Source organism: Schistocerca americana, chromosome 7 (assembly GCF_021461395.2).
Source record: "Schistocerca americana isolate TAMUIC-IGC-003095 chromosome 7, iqSchAmer2.1, whole genome shotgun sequence".
Lineage (NCBI taxonomy): Eukaryota > Metazoa > Arthropoda > Insecta > Orthoptera > Acrididae > Schistocerca > Schistocerca americana.
The window spans coordinates 453,461,038-453,479,399 of record NC_060125.1 but is presented as its reverse complement, the minus strand read 5'-3'; the positions used below and the strand labels follow the sequence as shown (position 1 = coordinate 453,479,399).

At 37.4% G+C, this 18,362-nt stretch overlaps 1 protein-coding gene across 3 annotated transcripts in view; it reads left to right on the top strand.

The window, feature by feature from the left end:
- LOC124622217 (3'-5' RNA helicase YTHDC2-like) overlaps positions 1 to 18,362 on the top strand; it is a 302,377-nt gene that overhangs the window by 174,972 nt on the left and 109,043 nt on the right. For all 3 annotated transcript variants that reach the window (XM_047147868.1, XM_047147867.1, XM_047147869.1), the window contains exons 15-18: positions 50 to 169; positions 2,236 to 2,393; positions 3,389 to 3,503; positions 17,884 to 18,155. In XM_047147868.1, coding sequence (XP_047003824.1) covers positions 50 to 169; positions 2,236 to 2,393; positions 3,389 to 3,503; positions 17,884 to 18,155 — 665 coding nt within the window. The remainder of the gene's footprint in view (positions 1 to 49; positions 170 to 2,235; positions 2,394 to 3,388; positions 3,504 to 17,883; positions 18,156 to 18,362) is intronic.

Sequence of the window (18,362 nt, the reverse complement as noted above, 5' to 3'; positions counted from 1 at the left end):
CCATCAATACATTCATTTCATGTCAGTGTATTTTGTTATTGTATCACAGGAACTGTGTCTACATACAAAGCTGTTGGCACCTGCCAATACACCAATTGCAGACTTCCTTGCTCGTGCACTTGAACCTCCTTCATTTGTTGTCACAAGAAATGCTGTCCAACTTCTTAAGGTAGGAAAAAGGAGAATTCTTTGTAATTTTAAGTACTACTTTTGTATTATATGTTCCATATCATATTTTAATCAGATTATCAGGATTTTATTGTAAATTAGAAGCCTTATAACAATGTGTTTTTGAGCATTAATTATCACATTGAGCCTGGAGTAGATTTTACAGAGCTTTCCACTAAAGCGGCAGTTCGTCATGCTGGCTGCTACTTGATTGTGTTGAGTTAGAGTGTAATTGGGTGTGGTATGTTAAGAAGACAACCTCCAAGGGACAACCAGTTAAAGAAAGCCTCAGATGTTCAAGCAGATACTAGTTTCACAGTGATTTTTTTCAAAAGTCTTTGTTGCCCATAGCAGCAAAAAAATCTCAAGGAGAAGACAGTGATCCATCAAATGCCATGTAAACAACGCCATGTAATGCAAGTGCCATCTCAGAAAGTGAGAATTCGTCTACTGGTTCATTAAGAAATCAAACTACGTGATGATTCTCACTGTCACCAGCCAAGCATTGTGCTTTTTACAAGTGATGAAAATGTGCAAAAGCATAAAAAGTCAAAGATTTTTGTGAAGTTTTTGTTGCAGACAAAATATTTGAATGCAACAGTGAACAAATAAATATTTATGCTACACAAATGGCAGTGGTTTCCAAACCTTTGAATCCAGGGGTGCTAACAAATAATAATGAAATAAAGTGGTTGTGTGGATTGCTTTTGTGGATGCGATTGGTGAAACTTGCATTTATACATTTATATTGGTCCCAGGATTCACTGTTTATTCAGACATTCCCGCTAATGATAATGAATAGAAATTGCTTCTAAATTCTGTTGATATTTTGCATTTCACATACAGTACAAGAGTTGATGCATTAAATCATCTCTCAAAAATTCAATTCACCGATTGGGAGCTGCCAAAAAACTTTGTATCGAATGGTCAGTAATAACCTTCCAAATATGAATTACACTCGGGCAATATTTGAAATGAAGGAGACACAAGTATAGCATCAAATTGTGTCAATTGTGATGAAGTAAAGAACACTGTTACAATTTTCAATTTTACACTGGCAAAGTACTTGATAAAGAAAATACACACTGACAATTGTTTTGATGAATTTGTGTCAAGAGGTATTCAATAAAGCCCATACATCATCTACCAATAATTGGTATACCAGTGTGAATTTGGTAGACAGACTCATAACAAATAATGCATATTTGGTTGTTACCCTTTGGCTAAATAGCAAAGGAATTCCCAAAGAAGTTGTTATGACCTAATTGAAACACAGGGAAGTGAATAAAGAATGTAGTCAGTGAATTATGGTCCTGAAATTGAAAGAGAAAAGAGACTTTTGGTTCTTTCCAAAAAAACATTAGTATGAAATGGAAAAGTTGACAACCAAAAGAGGGTTTTTATTGAAAACCAAAAATTATTACCAAATGCAATAAGCAAAAAAGTACAATTGACCTTTCTGATCAGATGAGTGAATAAAGCAATCTGTTGAGAAACATGGTAAAATAGTACCGAAAGTTAGCATTTTATGCTGGTTTGAACAGCTGTGAACGCGTTATTTGTATCCCAAGATGGAATGGGACGAAAAATGTCAGTCATAATATTTCGAAAATACTTTGCAGATGCACTCACATGGCATTAATATGATGGAATTCCAGTCAGTATTGATACAAGAAGAAGCAAACACTGGTTGGAAAAAAGGAAGGAAAGGTGCATAAGGTGCACAGATATTGTTCTGAATGTTACAAGACAAACACAGAAACATTCAGGAGCAATGCAGTTAGAAAAGTAATTGAACAGGTGGTTACCTTTTGTAATTTGACCAAATCTAAACCTCATCTTTATACTGAACATCTTAATGAACTTCATTAAAATTCTAACATTTGTTTTCAGTCTTGATACTGCCATTCCCATGCACTGATGTCATCCAAATGAAAATTACACTATCGGGCCCAAGGGACTGACATCGCACTTAATGTGTTAAACATGTGGCTGTATTTAGTATTACTTTGGTTACTAAAATATATTAAAGCATGTTAAAATATTGGCTTGTTTCGATTGTTTCAGACGATTGATGCACTAGATGCTTGGGAGGATCTTACAGAATTAGGGCATCATCTCCTTGACATTCCAGTAGATCCTCGGCTGGGAAAAATGTTGCTCTACTCTGTTGTGCTTAAGTGTCTAGATCCAGTTCTTACTATTGTCTGCTGCTTGGCACACAGGTGAGATAAAAAATGCCGTAATACTTCATGTTTTTGCAGTTGCATAATGTGTCTTAGAAGCAGAAAGAAATAAAGAAATGGGAAATTGAAAATGTAGTATTACCCTTCTGTTAAGTGGGACATCAGCACCTTGTTGCTGAAACAGAGATTGTTTAGACAAAGCATACTAAAAAGAGGATTGTTGTACATCAGATCTAACATGTTACCTTCAGAAATTATTAGCTGACAAAAGAATTTAGCTATTTATAGACTATTGACCCACTTAGCAGCGTACAGCAGTATACATTATCCAGATGATATATAAGAGTAAATAATAGACTTTTATTAAAGGGTACTTATACATAAGTCTGACATACTTAACAGCTCTTACAAGTTTACTAACAAAAATAGTTTTTTTGTGAGTTATTTAGAAGTTGAAAGCTTCTTATAATAATGCAAGTTATTATAAGCATTGTGTCATAAAAAGTCAGGCAATGAAAATAGAGTACATCTAGGGATGGACATAAAAAAAAATTTCTTGATGCTTTGCTGAGGGGCTGTATGTTAAGGAAGATTCCACGACTGTCCAAAACATTCAGCTATGTTTATCCAATCATCTTCTTTTGATACAGGCATATACTATACATTCCTTTGACTACATTCCAAAATTTACATCACATCCAATAGTGATTTCTCCTTATGCAGAGTGTATTGAAAGTGAAAGAAACTGAAATCAATAACCTTGAATATCAGTACATTATTTATTTATATCGTAATTTCCTAATTATTTCCATTTTTGGTTCCTATGAATGATAACATATTGTTGCCAAAACGTAAATATAATGGAAAACCCTATTAATGTCTTTGTCCAGCACACGAAATCTGTACTTCTTTATTTTGTATATAAGTTAAATCAGCACTTTCTTATCACATAGTGATTAATATATATTTCTCTGCACTGACACATTATTTCATGTTTGTATCAGTAATTATTTTATTATATTCCTTCCTTATAGGGATCCATTTGTTCTCCCTACACAGCCGTCAATGAAACGTGCTGCATCTGCAGCAAGAAAAAAATTTGCCGCTGGAACATATAGTGACCACATGGCACTTCTTCGAGCTTTCCAGGTAAAGACAAAAGTAAATAAAATAAATATTCTGTACATGGTTTTGAGTAACAAAGCTGTTGGCAGACAGCAGTTTTCAGGGCAGCTATGATAATAATCTCTAATTGCTTATTGAGTGTGGTCACATTTTTTGTTCTGTTCGAGTTCTCCCTCTAACGTGCCAGCTATCGTAGTCTTTTGTGAATGACAGTTATGGCTTGTAACTATTGCCATTTGTTTTGATTGTGTGATTTGATTTCTGTGTAGGTTACTTATTTGATACAGCAGAATGTTTGCAGCCACCAGCAAAAATATGCGAATGATGATGAGTCTGTTGTGATGTTAGTGTAAATAATGTGTTTGTTCACTTCATTGTTTGAAGCTGTAGGCTACTGTATTTGAGACAATGTTTCTAACAGACAAAATAGGAGGAAATGTGCTTCAGTGTGAATGTTACCTATATTACTAAGTGACTATCCTGGAACCTGATACCGGTTGCAGCTTGCACACATACTTCATATAATTATTGACCAAATTTAAAATGCTGCCATAATACGCTCATCAAGAGGTATAATCTTATGTTAAAAGTTTAACACAGCAAGACAAGTATTACAGTTAGAAACTGTGTGTGTCTTGGGGCAGCATAACTGATGGTATGCCAATACTGGGACTTTATTCATCTAGTATTTGAGAATGAGAGCATTTAGTGACTTCCAACAAGCTTTACACATAATTTCAAACCTTTACAAGACTTCTTTTGCTGATATCCCTGACAAAATTATGAAAGAAAAAAGTTTTTAATTTACTGCAGTTTCAGTTTTCAAGCAGTAAAAATCCAGTATCAGTCATGATATTTTGATTTATTACTTCTTTCCTAGCAACTGTATGAGCTACACAGTTTGCAGACAGTATCCATACCAATGAATGTACGTGCAACAATGTATGACACATATTTCAGGAAATACATCATCATAAACATTTACTACGTGAAAGAACTTTCTTTTGTTTAAAATATTGCCAATTACCCCACTAAATTCATCCAGAATTTCATAGTGAGAGAACTTAGCAACTTCTAACGATGCTTAAGCACAATTTCAAATCTTTTCTTAACTTTTTCTCGCTAACTTTCTTGGTGTCAAATATTTAACCCATTTGAAAAGTAATCAGATATTTGAAGCCGCTTTATATATGGGAGTTCGGTTCTTTAAAGAATCAGAAATTTAATGTTATACATTATAATAGCACAAAAATTGTGATTCAAGGTGTAATGTGAAAAGGAATAAATTGCACAGGCACAGTATCTGATATTTTGAAAGGTGTCTGCTTGTATCACATACAGTTTTTCAAAAATATGTCTCAGTGACAATATTCCAGTTTCATGATTTCTTACTGTGGGTGATGTAAGTACTTGCACTATTGGAAGAACAAGTTAGGTATAGAATTGAAGAGAAATGTATTTAATAGTAAAGAATACAGTTGCATCTCCTAGTGGGAGGAGCTGGGGCAGCGGAAGAAAACAACCATTGAAGCTGTTCAGTTGACTCTCGTATTAAAACCATTGTACGGTGGCTGAACTTAAGTTCTTTGCAAGTAACGAGCATTTGGTGAAAGTGTAAAGCTAACCTCAGTAATTTCTATACAACAAACTGTGCACAGAACATCCAGAATGGATTGCAAGCAATTCAGTGTGAAATTCTAGAATTCACCAAATATAAGAATGAAAAATGGATTGGCACATAAACAAGTTTTTGATAGTAATGTACACACTTACAAGGTTCTCATTGTAATTCAGAAATTTAACTGGTTTTCTTAACCCCCGCCCCCCTCTTTCCACACGTACCCGGTAGCAGTTTCCTTACACCACAGTTCATTTATTCTGATGAGAGTAGGACTATATAATCAGGAACAGTATCTACAGGTTTCTAGCAAAGGTAATAACAGTTTTCACACATTATGAGCAGGGAGGAAAGTAGGCAAGATGGTAAAGCTCCACTAAGAAAGCAATGTGGAGAATGGTAGACGACTCAGAATTAGAGGAAAGATTTAGAAAAATGATGAAGTGCTTGTGATGGGACTAAATATGTATAATTTATGTAAAAGATAGGGATAAATGCAACTGAGTGAGGTGAGATGGGTGGGAACTAGGGAGGAAGCCTAAAAATATTAAGGGGTTATTAAACAAATGGTGCTGAAGATGTTTATGCATGACATGCACCAGTAGGGTCAGGTAACTGGTTGGTCTGAAACACACCAGAAAAAAAAAATTATTAAAATATACGAGTGTAGCCGGGTCAGAACCCCTGAAAAGTGATAAAATTTCAATTTTTCACAAAATGGTGGATATTTGAAAAAAATAGTAATAAAAATCGACTTGGTTTGGCCATTCAAACGTACATAAGAATTGATATTTGGAAAATTGTTTAACTTTTAGAGGTTCCCACCATAACCAATTCAGTTCTCTACAAAAAAAGCTAAGTGGCATCAAAATTGACCAAGTAGATTTTTGGCAATTCAAACGCCCAGCAAAAAGATGTGACTTTTAGGAAATTGTGTTTAAAATTTTGGAAACGGTTTTCATTGGTTTTTTGGGACTTACCACCAGTCTGTGATAACTGAAGCATATAGTATGCCTTCTTTGATCTTATAAATCTCATTCGCGTGCATCGCTTCCTTCCGGGCCACAGATCTGGCCTCTTTACTGAGCATATAAAGTGGTCCGCATTGCGCCTTCTGCAAAATTCGAATACTGTGTTCCCAAGTTGAATGCCCATGACATTCACTGTCTATGCGAGTCCCATGAAGCCCTCGTTGAAGATAACTGTAGCCAAATTCTTTGCAGTTTCGACTGTTTCTTTACTGGAGTACATGAGTTTTGGGGAGAGTGTCCAAATCAGCGAATTTATCGACTCCTTAGATTTTTGAGTGTTCATGCCAACACATCTTTCCAGTAAATTGACACTCAATAAGTCTTCATGTACAGATCTGATTGCCTCCAGGTGCCATCAGTAGGCGCTTGACAACGTTGGACTGCCATATGATTGTTTTTTGACTATATGCAATAGTTTATGGGCAAAACGGTTTTGCCCACATGTTCCCCACAATATAAGGTATCAAAATATGCAATAAAAAATCAATTTCTTGAAAAAAAGAGCCCTTAACTCTAAATAATGAAATGTGAAGTCATCCACACGAATACTAAAAGGAATCTGATAAATTTTGGTCACAGGATAAAACACACAAATCTAAAGACCGTAAATTCAACTAAATACAGAGAGATTACAATTATGAATTACATAAACTGGAATGGTCACATAAATAATGTTGTGGGGAAAGCAAACCAAAGACTGCAATTTATTGACAGAACACCTAGAAAATGCAACAGGTTTACTAAAGAGACAACTTACACTATACTTGTCTACCCTCTTCTGGAGTACTACTGTGCAGTGTGGGACTTGAATCAGATAGGATTGGTGGAGGACATAGAAAAAGTTCAAAGAAGGACAGCTTGTTTTGTATTCTCGCGAAATAGGATAGAGAGTGCCATGGATATTGTTGTATTCTCCAACAGTTTATTGAATGTAATTTCTTCTACAATACAATAGCTGGCTGTACAATAGATGTAGATGTCCGTCAATCTAGCCGGAGATGTGGTTCCTCTCGGTCGGCTGGTACTTCGATCGGCAGTGCAGTACAGCGGCTTCGGTGATATCTTCTCGGAGACTCTGCTATAGCGGTTGCCGTTAGCAGTGGACGAATACTGGTCTGCCTTCGACCGGCCGGGCCTATATAGTGAGCTGGAGCCAATAGAAACCCGGTGTAGGAATCCGTGGCCGGATACGTCGCGGCAACCTCTGCAAGGAAAGATTCCTATTAATCAACTGGAATCTTCGGTGTTTTTACCTGATGTCTTTGCCTGTTTGGCTGTTGGTTTGTTTCCCTCATAGCATGGCTGTTATGCGGTGCTCCCTGCCATTTAGGGGAACCCGATGGCAGACAGTACAGATATCATATGTGAATTTTGGTGGCAGTCATTGACGCAAAAGCAATTTTCATTGTGGCAGGATCTCATCATGAAATTTCAATCACCAACCTTTCCTCAGAGTGAAAATACTTTTTTGGCAGCCACCTACAAAGCGAGGAATGATCATCATAATAAAATAATAGAAATGAGAGTTGGTAATGAAAAATGTAAGTGTTCTTCATTTTTCCTGCACACTGTTCAAGGATGGAATGGTAGAGAAATAGCTTGAAGACAGTTCCATGACCCCTCTGCCACGCACTTAGTCTTGAATTGCAGGGTAATCACGTAGCTGTAGATCTAGATACACCATTAGTCATGTCCCGTGAACAACAAAGTCATTAGTGATTCAACTGAGAGAGCGTATGACTGATAAAATGGTAGTAAACATATAAATTTTCTGGTGAACGTGACTAAACTAGCAATGACTAACACCCACTACCGATGGCTGTATCACTTATACTGAGCAAGGTTGAAACATTTTCTCCTTTACTTCCTCTCATATTTGATATTAATTTTATTTTGCCTTTTTGATGGCAATCAAAATAGAACATACCTTTTTATACAAAAAGAAAAAATATGATATTCAAACCCCAAGCAACAACATACCATGACCCAAATGCTTGTATCATGAAATGGTAGCCTAGTAGTGGTACGTGACTCAGTTCAATTGCATACCTACCTGTTGATCCTGAGTTGATCCTGTGTCTTCGATGCCCATCTGTACATCCTCAGCCTGTCAAACACACCTGACTTTAACTGCAGTGCAGCTGCGAGTACATTGCTCTCTTGAAGTACGAACTCTGATAGTGAAGTATTCTAAGACAACACTCTAGGAGAGGCTGGTACACCTGTAAGCTAAGTTAGACAAATCTTGTAAAATCTTAGTACGATGCTGAGGGCCGGCCTCTGGATTTTATAGGTGTACATTAGTTACATCAATTGTGCAGAGTTAAAAGTGCTTTTATCAGATTGCACTGAGCTCATGCAATTGTAACCTCTTGCTCTTGACACTACCAGTAATAAAGAAAAAGATACTGCTTACGAACTTGCAATTCTAAGCTGCTGTAACCCTGCTGTGCTGTGTGTTGTACGATTTCTGCTATCTTCCAAGGAGGACTTTAAATGGCAATGTGGCCACTATTTATGAAAAATTGCAATGTATTTTATAAGAATTACCACAAATCTGTTTAAAACAATTTTCTGCACTTACTTTACTTTTTTATTGATTTTCAATTTCAATATAAAGTGACAACATTTTTTTCAGTATTCACGAAGTTCACGTGACCCTAAACCCTTCCTTTCAACAATATCAACAATAAAAAAGAAGTTATTCGCCTATGAATTTACAATTCTAAACTGCCACAACTCTGTGCTTTGCTGTTTGTCGTATGAGTTATGCCATCTGTAATATGGGACTTCAATTCACAATCCTGTGACAGTTTAGTATCTGCTGGATAATTAATAAACTGAGTATAACAGAAGTTCTGACATTCCTCAAGGTAGTGTTATAGGTCCTCTGCTGTTCCTTATCTATATACCGTATTTACTCAAATCTAAGCTGCACTTTTTCCCGGTTTTTGTAATCCAGAAAACCGCCTGCGGCTTAGAATCGAGTGCAAAGTAAGCGGAAGTTCTGAAAAATGTTGGTAGGTGCTGCCACAACTAACTTCTGCCATTGAATATATGTAGCGCTACACAGGCATGCTTTGCAGGCACAAAGGTAAATACTGGCGCCAAAACCTCTGCGTCAGTTAAAAAAAAAAGTAGAAGACGAGCTTTTTTTCTCTGCCCTGAGTTTCGACCACTGCGTTTTCATACATTATCCAATGAAGTAAATATAAATTCCATATTTTTCATCTTCGAATGTAGCAGCATTTCAATGTATTATGAAAATCCGACTGGCAAGACTGTTTGGGATGTTTGTCAATATGGTCAACTCTACGTTCTGAATTTTTTCCTACCTGTGAGAAGAGATGGTTGCTAATAGGAACTTTTATGAATTGTGAATCACATGCAGTATTTTCTTCGCCATAAGAATAATACGAATATAAACATTTTGCCATGTATTTTTTCGTGTTCACTGCTATCTCATTTAAATCCTGTCTGCCTAATAAACTACGAAACTAGAGTGAGACAACAGCAAACGTGGAAGAATATACATATCATGTCATGTTTATATTCGTATTATTCTTATGCCTAATAGTGATACAGTCAGAAATGAAGCACGGCAATTGACTAGATTTTTAAATCTAAGATGACTCTAATTTCTGTGCAGAATGTAATGTACTAAAGAGGCGTCTGCAAAGATTTTCAAACGCAGAAGAATTTTTGCTAAACTCTCGTTGAGAACATCTTCTATTATCTGCAGTCTATTATTTGGTTCTTGTTGATCATTATCAAAGAAAGCAGCAGTGTAAGTAACAGCAAATAGCAGTCTCTTGCCATTGTTTCACTAATGAGACGATTCCTCTCTTTTTTTTAATTGTAAGCGGCGGTAGCGTGCATAAAAGTAAGCCGTGCCACGAGCGGCGACAGGCCGTAAACACTCATTATCAGAATGCGACAAACAATGCATGACAAAGTACAGTAATGCATTTTCAGATTAGAGTGACATAAACACCTATAACAAAGAGAACAGCACTTATCAGATCAAAGAAAAATAAGCAATCAATTCAAACCAGACGAAGCATGTGAAAAAGGAAGGGTACTCGTATAAATCCAGACGGAGTGCCTGACGCATAGCAATGGCTACCTGGTAAAGCTTAACTGCTAAGCTTAAGACTCGAACCAAACTACTGTAGCTGTATCATCATTCATTCGACCTAATTTGTGTCTCATATTACAATGGACCAACTTTGTTTCGATTTGGAGGTGTGGCCTAAAACTTTTCTCTCCCCTTGAATTTCAAGTCTCAAATTTCAGGTGCGGCTTAGATTCGGGAATTGAATTTTTTTTTCTCTCTCTCTCTCTCTCTCTCTCTCTCTCTCTCTCTCTCTCTCTCCTTGAATTTGAGTCTCATTTTTCAGGTGCGGCTTAGACTCGAGTAAATACGGTAAACGATTTAGGAGACAATCTGAGCAGCCGTCTTAGATTGTTTGCAGATGATTCTGTCATTTATCATCTGGTAAACTCACCAGACAATCAAAACAAATTGCAAAACCATTTAGAAAATATATTTGAATGGTGGGAAAATTGGCAATTGACCCTAAATGATGACAAGTGTGTTGTCGTCCACATGAGTGCTAAAAGGAACCTGTTAACCTTCGGTTACTGTTACATGATAAATCCGTTTAATATAAAGGCTGTAAATTGAACTAAGTACCTAAGAATTACAATTATGAACAATTTAAATTGCATAGAACACACGGAAAATGTTGTGGGGAAAGTAAACCAAAGACTTCGTTTTATGAGCAGAACACTTAGAAAATGTAGCAGACCTACTAAAGGGAAAGCCAACACTATGCTTGTCCATCCTCTTTTGAAGTACTGCTGTGCAGTCCAGGATCCTTAGCATGGAGTATATCGAGGTGGTTCAAAGAAGAGCAGCACATTTTGTATTATCGTGAAATAGGGGAGAGACACGGTACATGATTTGAGTTGTTTGTTGTTGTTGTGGTCTTCAGTCCAGAGACTGGTTTGATGCAGCTCTCCATGCTACTCTATCCTGTGCAAGCTTCATCATCTCCCAGTACCTACTGCAACCTACATCTTCTGAATCTGTTTAGTGTATTCATCTCTTGGTCTCCCTCTACGATTTTTTCCCTCCACGTTGCCCTCCAATACCAAATTGGTGATCCCTTAATGCTGCAGAATATGCCCTACCAACTGATCCCTTCTTCTAGTCAAGTTGTGCCACGAATTTCTCTTCTCTCCAATTCTATTCAATACCTCCTCATTAGTAATGTGATCTACTCATCTAATCTTCAGCATTTCTTGTCTAAACGATTTATCATCCGCGTTTCACTTCCATACATGGCTACACTCCATACAAATACTTTCAGAAATGACTTCCTGACACTTAAATCTACACTCAATGTTAACAAATTTCTCTTCTTCAGAAACGCTTTCCTTGCCATTGCCAGTCTACATTTTATATCCTCTCTACTTCGACCATCATCAGTTATTTTGCTCCCCAATAGAAACAAAGGTTTGCCTTTCCTTAATCTATTTTCTAAGATAAATCATACGGTCAGTATTGCCTCATGTGTTCTAACATTTCTGAATCCGAACTGATCTTCCCCGAGGGCGGCTTCTATCAGTTTTTCCATTCGTCTGTAAAGAATTCGTGTTAGTATTTTGCAGCCGTCGCTTATTAAACTGATAGTTCGATAATTTCCACATCTGTCAACACCTGCTTTCTTTGGGATTGGAATTATTATATTGTTCTTGAAGTCTGAGGTTATTTCGCCTGTTCTATACATCTTGCTCACCAAATGGTAGAGTTTTGTTAGGCTTGGCTCTCCCAAGGCTGCCAGTAGTTCTAATGGAATGTTGTCTACTCCCGGGGCCTTGTTTCAACTTAGGTCTTTCAGTGCTCTGTCGAACTCATCACACAGTATCGTATCTCCTATTTCATCTTCATCTACATCCTCTTCCATTTCTATAATATTGTCTTCAAGAACATCACCTTTGTATAGACCCTCTATATACTCCTTCCACATTTCTGCTATTCCTTCTGTGCTTAGAACTGGGTTTCCATCAGAGCTCTTGATATTCATACTAGTGGTTCTCTTTTCTCCAAAGGTCTCTTTAATTTTCCTGTAGGCAGTATCTATCTTACCCTGAGTGATATGCGCCTCTACATCCTTACATTTGTCCTCTAGCCATCCCTGCTTAGCCATTTTGCACTTCCTGTTGATCTCATTTTTGAGACGTTTGTACTCCTTTTTGCCTGCTTCACTTACTGCATTTTTGTATTTTCTCCTTTCATCAATTAAGTTCAATATCTCTTCTGTTACCCAAGGATTTCTTTTAGCCCTCATCTTTTTACCCACATGATCCTCTGCTGCCTTCACTATTTCATCTCTCAATGCTACCCATTCTTCTTCTACTGTATTTCTTTCCCCCATTCTAATCAATCGTTCCCTAATGCTCTCCCTGAAACTCTCTACAGCCTCTGGTTCTTTCAGTTTCTCCAGGTCCCATCTCATCAAATTCCCACCTTTTTGCAGTTTCTTCAGTTTTAATTACAGTTCATAACCAATAGATTGTGGTCAGAGTCCACATGTGCTTCTGGAAATGTGTTACAATTTAAAACCTGATTCCTAAATCTCTGTCTTACCACTATATAATTTATCTGAAACCTTCTAGTATCCCCAGGCTTCTTTCATGTATACAACCTTCTTTCATGATTCTTGAACCAAGTGTTAGCTATGATTAAGTTATGCTCTGTGCAAAATTCCACCAGACGGCTCCCTCTTTCATTCCTTAGTCACATTCCATATTCACCTACTATGTTTACTTCTCTTCCTTTTCCTACTATCGAGTTCCAATCACCCATGACTTTTAAATTTTCATCTCCCTTCATTACCTGAATAATTTCTTTTATCTCAATATACATTTCATCAATATCTTCGTCATCTGCGGAGCTAGTTGGCATATAAACTTGTACTATTGTGGTACATGTGGGCTTTGTATCTATCTTAGCCACGATAGTGCTTTCGCTATGCTGTTTGTAGTAGCTTACCCACATTCCTATTTTCCTATTCATTATTAAACCTACTCCTACATTACCCCTATTTGATTTTGTATTTATTACCCTGTATTCCCTGACCAAAAGTGTTGTTCCTCCTGCCACTGAACTTCACTAATTCCCATTATATCTAACTTTAAAACCTATCCATTCCCCTTTTTAAATTTTCTAACTTACCTGCCCGATTAAGGGATCTGACATTCCGCGCCCCGATCTGGAGAACGCCAGTTTTCTTTCTCCTGATAACAACGTCCTTCTGAGTAGTCCCCGCCCGGAGATCCAAATGGGGGAGTATTTTACCTCCGAAATATTTTACCCAAGAGGATGCCATCATCATTTACCCATACAGTAAAGCTGCATGCCCTCAGAAAAATGACGGCTGTAGTTTTCCCTTGCTTTCAGCCGTTCGCTGTTGAGATGGATGCCATTAAAACAAAGGCATTTTTCGTTGCGGTTGAATCTTCTCATAACACTATAGTCACCAATATTTTGTTGACACCCACCTACATACATGTAGGGAGAAAAGATCATCTTAATAAAGTAAGGGAAATCAGAGCTCTCACAGAAAGATATAGGTGTTCATTTTTTCCTCACATTGTTCGAGAGTGGAACAATAGCGAATTATTGTGAAGGTGGTTCGACCAACCATGCACCAGTTTGATTTGCAGTGTAGACATTGATGTAGATATTCTCCAGCACACAAATTCCTCTAACACCACCTCATGATGAATTGGTCATCAGCAACGAGGAAATCCCATCCCTGAGACAGTGAACAATGGGATAGTTACAGCATCTTACTGACATGAACTGGAGTGATGGCAACTTATGTGGTATAAATTTGCCCATTACATACCCTCATATATGTCTGTTTTGAGTGTCACGAATCAAAATATAATTTGTCAGCACCATACAAATTCACTTACTATGTTACTTTACTTGATTAGAGATTGTTCACTTAGTATCAATAGAAATAAAGCTTACATGCCGTAGAAGTGCCAGGTAGCAGTATCAACAAGCTCTGACCTGAACTGCCGGTGTTGGTGGCCATGTGTGCGTGAGGCGTGGTGGTTTGTGTGACTGAATGGTGTGTGTATCTGTTTTGCTGACAAAGGCTATGACCATAAGCTTTGTGTAAGTTTCTTTTAATTGTGTCTGTCGGCAACTTTAACATTTCTTCGTTACAGTAAGTACATTATTTGTATATCATAGAGGTGGAGCTGGCATTCACCCTCTGTTCAAGCTCTTCCAACACCAGCCACTTTCTCTCTAAAAATAGTGTGTTGCCCCCACTGTTACCCTTCCTGAGCTGCGGTTACCTCAGACCATCTTCTTTAGGAATATGAACTGTTTCTAATATTACAATACAGGTAGTTTAAATTGATGGCTGCAGTGGAGAAACTCTAAGAATGATACATGACATAATTTGTCCTACCTATTATTACAATCCATAACTTCATCACGCACTATTTTTCGTCTTTCCTTCTGCTTCATCTTTGACTCTTCCATCAGGTCATAAATGAGGAACATCTGTCCCTGCGAACTATGCTGTATTTTTATTTCAGTCTGTGTTAGTATTCTTACACCAACTGGGGAGCTTCCAGAAGCCATGGTCTCTATCCCATTGCGGTGACTTTCATTTTCATGGTCACCAGTGCTCTACTTCCCGACAATGATTGTCTGTGACTGCCAGTGGCTCTTGTGAATTCGGATCATTAAGATCCATCAAAATCCAGATATCTTGTGATCCTTTACACTGATCACAATGTAGTTTTCATCAGTCTCACTCTTAATAAAATTTTACATATATCTACATATGATTCCACCTGATTCCAGTTCTTCTTCATTATTTTAATCTCCCAACTTATTAATGCACAGTTCTGTTTTCACCAGAAGGTTGCTTTATCGATTTGAAGCTTTTGCACAAGTGCATTTAGAACCAGAACACTGCTCTCACATTTTATTATAATAAATACTCTACAACACACAAGCGATGCCCACTTCCTGTTGTTAAAAAATTGCTCATGAAGCCTTGTCACTTGAACTCTCTTTGTATGCTGGTCCTTCCAAATTGCTGCATTTTAAGAGAATTACAAGAATTCCCGGATTTACCTTGAGAATGTAGGAAATAGGAGTCTGTGCTGAGGTCCTCTGCGTATCTGAGCAAAACTAATTTGAGGTCTCAGAAGCTGCCCTCTAACAAACTGTTTCACCTCAACAGTCAAATCCCATCGACCCACATGGTGTATATACACCTAATCTAATACTAGCAATCTATGCATTTAGAGCAAGATCTACACTCCCTGAACACACAATGTCTAATTCCAACATGTAAGAATTACAGAGTTTACAGTAATTAAGGAATGGCAGATTCAGTCCACCTTCAACTGTAGGGAGGGGGGGGGGGTTAAATTACAGGACATTATGGTTTCAGCAATGCTGTTAAGCATTAATTATTACTATGTAAAATACATGTTCATCAGTTAAAAGTTTAAATATTAAATTTTCATGTAATAGCAATGAAGATAAAAAATTATTTAAAAACAATCACAGGAAAAGAAAGGGACTTCAAGAATGAAAAAAAAAAAAAAAAAAAAACTAGATCTAAAGAAGAGGAAAGAACATGGGATGTAGCAACAAGCAGACTCTTATGGCAAAATGCTTATAGCTGTGAGGTGTTGAGAGAGGCAGTGAGAAACATTCTGTATGGCATGGGATATGATGGTGCTGTTATTATGGTAAGCGTCGTGCTCATCTATTGAGTAGTGAAGTTAATCTGTGGCGACAGTTTCAAGACTATCACTTAAGATAATTCATTTCATATCATGATGAAAATAAGATAGAACAATGGCAGAAGACTAGGCTAAATTGTTTGGGTCATGAATAGTGTCACACGATGAGGGGAGCGCCTCACCACAATTCCTTATCAAAGTTAGTATTAAGGAGTACAACAGCAGATCGTAAATATTATTGTGGACCTTGTAACTGGGGTAATTTTAATGTGGTGGATCCTCATATTACGATTGGGACTACTGATCAATGCAAATGGAACAGCCCTAAATACAAAGACTGGTAGAAAGTACTGCAGCTATTGCGCTAAAGACAACTGGACTCCACACTGGCATGGTCTTTTAAACAGCCTCCATACAAGAAGGTTCAGTATCAGGGAGGGATTAGAGGAGGGTACACAAGGACAAAGTAAAAAAGAATATCTTGAGATGTGTAAAATTCTGTAGGCATGTGGATCAAGTGTCTTTGCATGTGTCACTGTTGTTAAGCTATCAGTGATGAATTTGAACAACAGGAGGGACTTAAATATTTTTGTCAGGCATTAATTTGTCCTCTCCTATGAAGTAGTTCTCTCCATGTCTCATAAACAGATCAACTGTGGAGGGAGAAGAAAGTACCACTGGTGGTACAATGCATTTATTTATAAGTATGTACTGTGAGATACACACTGAAGCCGGCCGCTGTGACCGAGCGGTTCTAGGCACTTCAGTCCAGAGCCACGCTCCTGCTACGGTCGCAGGTTTGAGTCCTGCCTTGGGCATGGATGTGTGTGATGTCCTTAGGTTAGTTAGGTTTAAGTAGTTCTAAATTCTAGGGGACTGATGACCTCAGATGTTAAGTCCCATAGTGCTCAGAGCCATTTTGAACCATACACACTGAAGTACACATACACTTAGCTTTGCTTTAGAGGAAGGAGGGATTGTTCTTACATTCAAATAATTTTTTTGAAAAGTGGCAGAATGAAAGCAGGATCGGCTATTATAATTTAAGAGAAGAGATTATAGTTGAAGATAGGAGAGCTATGTTTTCCATTTCTCTGTGTTTCATTGACAGAATATTTTGTGTGTCACATGTATTTAGTGTACTGAATTATTGAAAGATGACAGATGTCTGAGTTGGTTCATTCCACGTTTTTTCTCACACGTGCGACATATTGATCTTTGTGATGATATCATTAATGAGGAATATGATCTCAGATAAGGAAACTATGGGGAAGGATATAAGTTGTATTCTTCCTGAAGGAATCATTTCAGCATTCACCTAATGCAAGTGAGGGAAATCATAGGAAAACTTAATTATGGTTGGCTGGATGGAATCTGAAACTTGTTCCATTTGAATGAGAGTCCACCATGAAAACCAAAGCACCACCCTGAGATATGGTAGTGGTGAAGTTGATAAAGTAACCTGCTTGTGAAAACAGCTACTGTCATCATCTCGACAAGCCCTCTGAAGTGTAGGAAGTAGAAGAATAACTGTGGACTGTTTCTTCTCAAATGATGACGTTCAAATCTGAAAGACAGATCATAATTTCTGTGCGGTACAGTATAACTTTAAACAACTTTAAACCGGGTAGTAAAACGTAAGATGAAAGATTCTTACACAAGATTGGCAAAAATTAAGATTGCCCAGTACATAATTGAATTGTTTACATGAAAAGCATTTCCAATGACATACTTTTAGACACACGTACACTGAAAGTTACTATATTGTTAATAGAAACTACAGAAGGAGAAATAAGTCATAATATTGTCTCAGAGTAATATCATTATTTTATTAGTGTAATTAAAAATACATAAAAACCTCTTTTTATGTTTCATTCAATACCAAAATAGTATATTTGGTATTATGTGATGATGCCTAACATACTTGATCCTTAAGAGACTTTTTGAAAACATTTTCTAGGCATGGCAGCATGCAAGAGCAAATGGCTGGGAAAAGTCATTTTGTGAGAAACATTTTGTGTCTGCCGCAACTATGGAAATGGTGGTTGGTTTGCGAACACAGCTGTTGGGCCAGTTAAGAGCTTCTGGCTTCGTGCGTGCACGTGGAGGTGGAGACATTCGTGACCTGAACTCCAACTCAGAGAACTGGGCAGTGGTGAAGGCAGCTCTGTGTGCTGGTGTATATCCAAATTTAATTCGTGTTGACAGAGAACATACACAGATGCGTACGCAGTAAGTATTTTCTCATGTTTTTGTTATTTAATGTTTCCTCCTGCATTGACCATAAGGAAATGACTAACAGGAGCACGAATACATTATGTGCACAATTGTACTGACTGCTTTCCACTCTGTGTTAGTGTTTTGCAACTGCCACATTTAAAGAAAAAAAGAAAAATATTGTACTTTCAAATAGTGAAGTACATAATGAGACAAGCAAGA